Source organism: Aphanomyces astaci (genome assembly GCF_000520075.1).
Source record: "Aphanomyces astaci strain APO3 unplaced genomic scaffold supercont1.7, whole genome shotgun sequence".
Classification (NCBI taxonomy): domain Eukaryota; phylum Oomycota; class Saprolegniomycetes; order Saprolegniales; family Verrucalvaceae; genus Aphanomyces; species Aphanomyces astaci.
The window spans coordinates 422,296-432,397 of NW_009798270.1; the positions used below are offsets into that span (position 1 = coordinate 422,296).

General features: G+C 53.7%; 2 protein-coding genes across 2 annotated transcripts; both read right to left on the reverse strand.

Moving 5' to 3' along the window:
* Positions 1-3,883: 3,883 nt before the first annotated feature.
* On the reverse strand, positions 3,884-6,996 carry H257_04087 (hypothetical protein; the record flags this gene model as incomplete). Its single annotated transcript, XM_009828464.1, has 4 exons — positions 3,884-4,261; positions 4,334-5,125; positions 5,190-5,880; positions 5,906-6,996. The coding sequence occupies 4 exons, from the start codon at positions 6,994-6,996 to the stop codon at positions 3,884-3,886; spliced, it is 2,952 nt and encodes a 983-aa protein (XP_009826766.1).
* A 1,736-nt stretch (positions 6,997-8,732) lies between these two features.
* H257_04088 (hypothetical protein) lies at positions 8,733-10,102 on the reverse strand (the record flags this gene model as incomplete). Its single annotated transcript, XM_009828465.1, has 2 exons — positions 8,733-9,536; positions 9,599-10,102. 2 exons carry the CDS (start codon positions 10,100-10,102, stop codon positions 8,733-8,735), a joined length of 1,308 nt encoding a protein of 435 aa, XP_009826767.1.

Below are 10,102 nucleotides of genomic sequence, written 5' to 3' on the forward strand. Positions count from 1 at the left end.
GAAGACAGCGTGGTTGCTAGAAGACGACGAACGCAACGGCGACATCTTGACGGCACAAGAGAAGCGTTTGGCCACAGTGAAACGGACGATTAAGGTCTGGTATCGTATTTCGACAGACACGATTGTGAAAGCCTTTGATAAAGCGATCCCATCAGTACTTGAGATTTAATTCATAACAATTTGATGGTCATGTATTGTGTGAGATTGTTGCGGACACTCGAATATGCGCGTTATCCGGTTTTGCGACGCGTGCGACGCGCATTATCCGGACTCACTGACTTTAGTTTTAGCCAATACATGTCGTCTTCACGGAGTTGCACGAAGTGATTTTCATTATATTTTGATTGTGCGCCATACCACTGAACATAGTATTTTCAAGTCATGGGCAAAAGTTGCACTGGCCGGGTTTTACCGGCAACCACTGTATGTTCATCGTTCACGCCTTCTAACGTTAACGGCATTACAGTACTACTGTAGTAGTCTGCTGATCGAATTGGTGACTTACTGCTAAATTACAAGTTCCCTCCCAAATCATATGTGCAGAATTTGCAAATATGACACCATTATGGAACATACCAAACAATTTGGAAGCTACTTGATTTACCGTATGGATGAAACAATGCCAAAATTCCAAAAGACTCAAACATAGTAAACGACAATCATGCTGACAATATACCAATTAACCAAGCAGGTCCTTCACACCGAACATTGGAGAGAACAAATTTCAACAATATTATTGGCCTGCAACTACAATGAAATTCCGGCCAACATGAATTGTGGCAACATAAAGCTAACGTTAATCAAAAGTGCTCGCAGTCCACTTCATTTGCGAACTTTATCCTGTTCTCAATGCGCGCGCTACCATCATCGAATCCCTGCAAGAGCGATATGCTGTGGACCAAATTAACTTGGCCGAAGGGGGCCTCCACACGCATGGGGACACCATCGACCAGTACGACGATGTAAGTGCACTGTTTGGAAACTAAAAATGTCTCTAGCCATCGCTTAGTGGACATGCATTTTCGAAGGGTTATAGAATCAAAATATTCATTAGATAATCGCTGAGTGGGCATGAATTTTCGCAAGGTTTTTGCCTGCATCCAATTTTCACAGTTACTTTTGACGTCGTTTGACTTGATTGACAGTGTGAAGTATGTGTGGACAGACAACATCGACAACGACTTGATCGCCCAAAATCTCCACCCCAACGCAGAGGAGACTGCGAAGAGACAATTAATTTCGTGGGGCTGGTATAGCTTACTAGTGTAAATCCTACCAGTATAACTACGTCAAGTAGTACAGCACAGTACAAAGGTTAAGACATCACGAATTTAAGAATTTGGGATATGCCATTGACACCGTCTGGGGCTAAATTTAAGTTTAGACCACAGCAGCCGTTTCAAAATTCTCTACCGAAGGCAATGAGCTGTATTTGAAAGAGCGACATCGATTTTGGTAGAGCCGCCGGCTAGCCTTTTTTACGTCGGAAGTCTGAATAGGACAATGCACATAATATCCTCTAGGACAAAGTCAACTATACCTTGGCAGCTAAAAGCTTAAATGCAGGTCCCATAACGTCTCTTCATCAGCCTCAACTGCATCCCATGGGCCGCCGCAAGCAACTGAACGAGTTCCAGAAGGGATAAATCGTTGTATGGAAGCAGCACCAACAAACTGTGCAGTTCATGGCCCAAAGCCTTGGCGTATCCCGAACAGCCATCAGAAACTACCTTATGGACCCAGAAAACTATGACAAGCGCTACAAGGGTGGTCGCCCATCAAAACTAAGTGTAAATGACGTTCGACAAATCTTCCGAACAGCCTCCAAGATCGGCGCATCGGCAAATTCGATCGTTCGCGACCTCAAGTTGGACGTCTCGCCACATTGGGTCCGTCACATGCTCAAGGACAATGTTTGCTTCGAATACGTGAAGCGCAACGCGACCTCCCTTTTGACAAAGGAGCACATGGAGGCGCGACTAAAATACACGAAAATGCACCTTGCATCGCCCCATCCTGGGCAACCATCATTTGATCCGACGAGAAAACGTTTAATCTCGACGGACCTGATGGCTTACAGTGTTACTGGCGTGACCTGCGGCATCCCAATGAGTCCTATTTTTCTCGCAAGTTCGGTGGCCGAAGTGTGATGGTTTGGGCCGGATTTTCCTCCGACGGGGCGACAGAGCTAGAGTTCCTGGAAGGGAACGAAAACTCATGCAAATACATCTGGACCCTTGAGGACTACCTCTTCTCCTTCGCTCATAAATTCTACGGAGAGGACTTTATCTTCATGCAAGTTGGGGCCTCAATCCATCGATCGAAAGAAATCATGGAGTTCTTGAACGGCCACAATCTCAACATATTTGAGCACCCCGCCCTTTCCCCGAACTTGAATCCGATCGAGAACTTGTGGGGGATTCCTCGTGCGTGGCATTTACGCCGGGGGGAAGCAGTATCATAGCGTTGAAGCCCTTATTTTGGCCATCAAGCTCGAATCGTCCAAGATCGACCTTGCAATCATGCAACGACTGGTTGACTCTATGCCAAGACGCTGTGTCGCTGTGATCAGGTCAAACGGTGCCTTGACGCCTTACTAGGAAGAAATCCATGTATATTTACTTGAATTAGAGCGATTTTACATTTGTGTCCTATTTTGGCTTCCGGGTCAAAATTTTGATATCTTGGCATGCAGACAATGCTGACTGACTTTCGAAGACGTAATTAGTACAGAAGTCTTCCATATGAGTCTAAAGTGGCTAGATCCAAACCCGTGAACTCTTCCAAACCCTGTCTAGAAGTTACATCAAATATTCTGAATGTCTTAACGTTTGTTCCCGTACTATACTAGTACTGTATTGTTGCACAGAGTCGTTCGAATTGTGTCGGCGAACTTGACTACTGTATGTAATGTTATACGAAGTAGTCATCTTGGACTTGCCGACACCCTATGTACGGTTGGTTTGGCCGTCCTTCCTGATTTCTACTGTAGTGGCAAGAGGTACTGTAGCTGACTTGTTTGTGGAATTCGTACAAGCTCTTAGAGCCTGTTCCAAGTAGAATTCGAAAATCGCGAATAATGGGGTGACAAAATACTTCTTCCCATTTTGTTGCCATTTTACGGCCATGATTGATTGGACATAAATCATCTCCAGAAAATGCAAAGTGATTGGCCAATATTGTATCGCACCAAGGGTTTGGTCTTGGTGCGCCGAGGTCCGTTGTTGCGCTTAACACCCAACGGGGTCGACCGTCAGATCTCTAGTCACTACTTCTTCAGCATCGCCAGTCGTCTACACGTATGAGCGGGTGACTGCCCCCCCGCAAGTGTTATGTCGGCACTCAATACTTAACCACATAGATGTGTTGAGAGCGTAGGGTCAATAATTGGCTGGTGATGCGATAATTTCAGCCAGTACTTTGGCGCGGCGATGGATTGTCGAAAATGGGATGAAATACAGTACAGTACATATTGATATTGATATTACGCTGTAAAGTTAAGATCACTCAGCGGGCACTTAATGGCCACGGCCGCGTACTAGCTGCGTTAGCAGCTAGCTGACTTAACTACTTGAAAATCTGATTGTGTCGGCTCCAGGGGGACGGGATGCTTAAACCGCTGGAGGTGATATCCCGGGGTCCGGGGGGTGTCGCGGTGGCCGGAGGGTCGAGTCGGCGTAGCCTATGGGAGGGGAAGGCAGGGGGTAACAGAGAGAGTCTGCGGGAGTGCCATCGGAGCTTCTTGGCGGTGAGGTGGGCTCTGCGGGCGCGGATGCGTCGGTCATGGCCCATGGGGGCGGCATTGTGGTAGCAGCGTTTGAGCCGGATGTTGTTAACCTCAGTGAGGAGGGGTAGTTCCCCTGCGTTGCGGATGTATTCTACGTTAGTAGTGCATGTGGATTTTCCAGTGTTGGCAAAAGGTAGCCCAGTGCGCGGCGAACCATGCTTTGTGGAAGTGCGGTGCGTGTAGGTGCGTGATGGTAGATGCCCAGTCCCGTGTGGATGTCGTCATGGTGGGGAATTGTTTCCAGCCCGAGGACGCAAGGTATATGATGGGGTACGTAGCCTCGAGGTAGCTGCGTGTGTTATGTGCGTATTGGTCGAAAGCCGGGATGTTGAGCTGGGCCCACTGGAGGTAGTGAATGGGAGCTGTGAGGATCTTGGGGTTGGTCGTGCTGGCGTCCGCAGGTGTGGTGCTAAGTATGATGGGTGGGGGGCGATGGAGCCAGTGGGTAGCATCGAGGGGTCTGAGTGCATCAGTCTAGTGGTGTTGGGCGGGAGTGAGGAGGTCCGGGGTAGTGCCGGTGGTGAGGAAACCTATGTGGATGGGGACAGGGTTGCTAGAGGTGATCTTGCCCCATTGGGGGGTAGAGACGTGGTGGATGGAGGAGGGGTTGCGTATTGTGATCTGGCCCGTGGGTATGGTGAGGAGCCATGTAATCTGGAGGCTGTTTGCCTGGGTATGGCCCGGGGAGCCTTCTGGAACCACGAACCAGTGTGCGGTTTGCATGTGGCTGGTGGTGGCTGTCCGTATTTCTGTGCATAGTTGGCGCCACCAGGTGGTGGAGAAGGGGTGGTGAGTCGCATCGATCCACCAGTGGTTGTATGTAGGGGGCCGGGGGATGGTACAAAGAGGGGAGGCGCCGAGCGGTCCTTGGAATGTAGCTCCATTGGGGCCACCCATCCACTGACTGAACCAGAAGTCACGGGGTGCCAGGAGGGGTACACAGCGAAGGGCTGTGTGGTAGAGCCATCGGGGTAGGAGGCCGCCCGGCGTACGGCATTGTGTAGACTCCCAGTGTAGTTGGGTGGCATCGAGTGCGAGCGTCGTCGGTCGGGGGGGTCCGAGGAGACGTTGCATGTGGAGGGCGAGTACACAGCGTTTTGAGGAGATAGGTAGCATGCAGTGTCCCGAGTTGGGGGAGGGTTTTCGACTGCGTGTCTGCCATTGGGGACGTGTGAGTCCAGTGAAGGTACTCGCGCTAGCAGTGCAGTGGCCGGGGAGGTAGATGTCTTGGTCTGGGAGCCATGCTTTGGGTATGACGGCTTGAGTGGCAATGAGGAGATCTTGCGTGAGCGTAGTCGCCGCGGGGCATTGCGGGTGCGTGAGTCCGAAGCGGTGTTCCTGCGTGTCGAGGGCATGTACGGCAGTGGGGGTCCCACCGTGGTTGAATGCGGTGTTTGCGTACGTTAGTGTGGAGGGTGTAGCAGATAGTCCGCCAGTAGAAGGAGAGGGCGGGGAGGTCCCATTTGCATAATTCTCCGGTGTTGAGTCGGAGGGGCTGGATGGTGCGGCGGGCGTCCGGTTTTCTGGCCTGTGCTGCGTGCCAGTTATGCCGACTGTAGATGGCGCCAAGCCAGGGGGCCGTTGCACCTGTGACAGGGTGGTCCTGGTGGTCTCGGAGTTCCCAGGAGTCGGGAAAGATGAGGTGGGCATAGTTGGTGTGTGGGAGTAATTGGTGTGCTAGTGTGGCCAACGAGTCGGCTTCCGCAAGCAGGGCTTGTTTAGCACGTAGGACTGAGTCCGGAGTGCTTGTGCTGTCTTGGTGGGCGCGGATCCAGTCGCCAGCAAACGTGCCCTCTGGGTTGAGTAAGGCCATGAGCGAGCGGAGTTCCACTCGGTGGATGTTGCTATAGCGGGGTTGGCCCCCTCGGCGTTTGAGGGACCTGACCAGGATAACAAGACCGATGGCCGTGGTGTTGTCATAGATTTGAAGCGCTGTGTCGCCAGAGTGGTGCAAACTTGCCAGGAGGCTGAGGACTTCGCATCGTGTGGGGGATGTGGTCTGGGTGTATCCGAATATACCCAGTAAGGGTAGTGCCATCTCTGCCCAGGAAGCTCCATGTGCCATGGGCTGACGGTTTTCCTTGGTTGTGACGCTGCCATCACCGACGGAGTGTGTACGTACGGCACGAAGGGGGAGGGTGTGGAGGCCGTACGTAAGGGTGGAGTGGCGTAGGGCCACCTGACAATGTGGTATGCAGGCAGGATGGTGCCATTGCCCGCAGTCCATACAGACAGTAGTGTCCGCTATGCGGTGGCAGGCAGAACAGGCATGTGGCGTGTGGGGGAGTGTGGTGTGCGGGTGGGAGCTGGGCCTGGTCTGCTCTGTGCATAGCGGTGGAGGCAATAAGAGCGCGGTTGTTGTTGCCGCGGTGTGTGTGGTGCGTGTCCGGATGTGTCCACGTCGTGTCGGTCCATGGGATGAACTTGTGGCGTTGGGTGCTGCTGGTGCGGAGGAGGTCGCCAGTGAGGATCGCGCACCCTGCAATGGGGACTAGGCGGAGTCGACTACGGGCTTCCCGTGGTGTGGGTGAGTACCAGATGTCCGTTCCCTTTCGGAGCTCATGCCAGAAGGTGACTGCGATTTCTGGGCCGGCGGGAGTATGTCGAGTTTGGAGACTGGTACGTCGGCCGATGCGGTAGCTGAGTGTGTCGGGTCGGCCGTCCCAATGTATAAGGTGGTGGGGGACGATAAGCATAGCATGTAGTGGTACATGGATGGCTTCGACGCTGCGGGAGGGTGTGAAGAACGTGCGGCCTAGGGGTTGTTCCAGGTATGGAAGATGGGGCCGTGGTGGAGTCGGCAGAGGGGAGAGAGATAGTGGCTGGCCGGAATATTGAGAACCCCATTGGATAGTCTGTTGCCGGAGTAGAGGGGGTGGGTTGTGTGGTGTGACTGTGGGGATGGCATCCCAGATGGGGGTGAAGCGTTGGAGTGTTGCGCGGTTCCAGCCGTGTTTGGTGCATAGGGATGGAAGGCTGAGCAGCATCGTGCCCTTTTCATTGGAAATATCACCGACCCACCGGACTTTGTTGGCGTGGGAGCGGTTGATGGAGATGAGGGTAGTGCTGAGAGCTGGGGTGAGGTGAGCCCAGATAGGGCGGTCATTGGGACGTTGGGGACGGCTAGCGTGGGGTTGTTGCCATTGGGTGGTGATGGTGACGGCAGGGTTGAAGGTAGCGAGGTCGCGGAGGAGTGTACCAAGAAACATAGTGTCGGAGGTAGGTGGGGGGATACGGAATGCGAGTGGGTGGTCCGTGAGGCCACTCTCGGTTTGCTAGGACTCAAGGGATTCCATGAGGATGTCGTGGGCGGGTGAGCCACAGTCGTTGGCGATTCAGAGGATTTGGTACAGTCGTTGGCTGTGGCTGAAGCGTTCGCAGTGGACGAGGCCCAAGCCATCGGTGTGGTCGTAGAACCAGAAGTTTGGATAGTCGTGTGGCAAGCGGAGGACGCGGCGTGCCGTCTTGCGGAAAAGAATGTCGAGGGCCAGGGCGATACTGATGGCGTCGCTAATGGCCGTGCGGTACAGGACACTTGGGATCCAGACGGCATTAATGATGTATTGGAGCTCATTTTTTCCAAGCCCCCGTGGGGCAATAGCCGCAGCTTAGGTGTTGAGTTTGAGCCAGACTGTGCGAGTGGTCTCCTCCCATTGGTTGTGGGTGCCTTGATGTATCCCCAGGTACCGGAAGCCCTCGGAGGTCGCCACAACTCGGATGGGTTGGGGGTTTCCGAGCCCATCGTTGAGGGCGACAGCAGGGTACGCATGGGGGGAGAGGTAGAGGAGAAAGGATTTGTCGGCTCCAAACACTCCTCCCGATGCAGATTGGCCGGTGAATTGGTTGGATATCCTAACTCGGTCTTGGATGCCTGAGTAGGAGGTGGATATGTCAAGCGCGTCGTCAACGAAGAGGAGGCTGGAGATGGTGCGTGTTCGTGGTCCCTGGGGGTGTTGGCTGTGCGAGATTTGGACGGGGTCAGTGCCCCCCTGTTGCTGTCGGATGAGGACATCCATGTAGTAGCCAATGTGCATGACTGCCAGTATGGATCCCTGGCCGATGCCGAATTCACGGATACCACCGTCTAGCCACCCAAAAGCCGTGTGGATGTCGATCTGGCTGGCTCCTAGAAAATGTGCCATGAGCTGGTGGGGAAGGGAGGGGACTCCGAGTTTGCGGTATATGTACTCCATGGCCCAACCAGGGATGCGATCAAAGCACTTTAAGCAATCCTTGGAGATAAGGAAGAGCTCTTCTTGCCGTCTTTCGCCACGTTCGATGAGGAGGGAGGTAAGCACGGCCGCATCCTGGACAGTTCGATCCCGCTGAAAACCCTGAAAACCATGTTGCAGCTCTTCATTGGGGATGCAGGGGGAGATGTAATCCCGTATAACGGTGAAGATTCGGCTGCTGAGGGCACTTTGGACAGTGATGGGGCGCCAAGGAGGAAGGCCGGGGTCGAGGTTTACCACACCGTGGTCAGTGGCCGATTTGGCGAGGTAGATCATCTGTTTGCGTCCAAGGATCGGGGGGACAAGGCCGGTGCGTAAGATGAGGTTGATGATGGTTCGTTCCCGTTCCCTGATACACGCCGGGGCAGCAATCCAGAGTTCCTGTGAGACCCCCCCATGTCCTGGGGACACGCGCGTACGTAGACTGCATCGCATCGTGCTTGCATGTCTGCATCGTAGTGATATGTGTCCCACGTGGTGCCCGTTGGGGATTGAAAGGCCTGCGATACTACGTCTGGGTGATCCATATCATGGAGGAGCCAATCACGAAGTGTGGGATCTGTAGTCGGTCGGAATGCAGGCCAGTGTCTAAGTGCCGAGGTCGGGCGGTTTTTTCAGCGGGGGGGATCCAGTTGTCTAGCAGCTGGCGGAGCCCTGCTGCGACTTCGTCCCGGTCGGAGCTGTAGCGGGGGGGGCATTGGGCGGACGGATTACTACACTCTGGATGGAAATTGGTGGGGTGGGTGCGCTGAGTGCTGAGCGGAGGAATTTACGGGTTTGGCGGCCTTGGAACCATGCGGTCCGTTGTTGCACTCGGGTTTGCCGGGTGCAGGTGTTACGCGAGTCTCGCCGTTTCCGGCATACCTTTGTTCAGCGTGCAATGCCTTTACGTAGCCAGCTGTCCCAGTTTTGGTGGTGTCGTTTCCGGTGGGCATTTCCGACCACCAGGTACCGACTGCTAAAGCTCCTGAGCGGTGCCAGCATGTTGGTGGGAGAAGGTTTGGATTGCGGATCCATTTGGGCCATTCCACCATGTGGACCAGTCGGAGGTATTCATCCCCGGTTGGGGTAACAGCTTCATGTATACGGAGCAGGCGGCGGAGCTGCGCAGAGCTCCTGTTGGTGCGTTGTATTGCCACTGCCCGGTTGAGGGCCTTCTTAGTTTGGCTGGTTTCCCCCCACTTGAGCTTGGCGCTGGTGTAGAGGATGTCATAGAGGTTTTGTACCGCCCCTTCAAGCCAGTCGGTAGTTTCTTGCGGGGACCACGTCGTGGCTATATGTGGGGGGGGGGGTGCCGTAATCAGTGGTGGTAGGCGGTCCTCGAGGAGGAGTTGAGAGGTGTGCTCGCCGAACGTGGAGATGTCCCCTTTCGTGAGGTAGCGTGTGTTGACAACTCGAATGGGTTTGACACTCGAGAGTCGTGTGGGCGTGTGATCACCTGGGCAGAGGGCGAGGGCTAGAAAGGGGGTGCCGGCATGGTCACTGGAGTGGATGGTATGGAGCCGGGATGAAGACGACTATATGGCCCTTGTCGATTGCCATTTGGACTACTTGAGGTTGGATGTGCTTTTCAATGTACGCCGACAGGTTTTCCCAGAGAATGCTCTTGAAATATGTCGGCTTGAACGGTATCCCATATCGCGTGCATATTGCCTGCTAGCGTTGTTTTGCATAGCCGGCTGGTCGGTGTTCCGACAGGCCTGCCTTTTTTATACTTGGCATTATCCATCACAATGTACGCGTTTGATTCACCCATATCACCCAACTCTGCAAGCAGCTTGGCAAACCACTTCACAAAGTAGTCGTGATTAAACATTGCGTGGTAGTCCTTGGGCTGCTTGGCCGTCGACTTGCCACCAGGAAAGATGTCAAGGGCTACCACCTGGCACTCCATGTCTGGCGAGTCCAGAATGCCAGCTATGAAGCAGTAACGCCGCCCTTTGTGGGTTTCCTTGCGTTGAACATCCAGGTCGTCGCTGGGGTCGAGTAAGCTGTCGTTGTGGCGCTTGTAATGCTGGTAGATGAATGACTCATCCAGGTACACAACGCTGGTTTTCGGAGATGCACCCATAAATGGATGCAT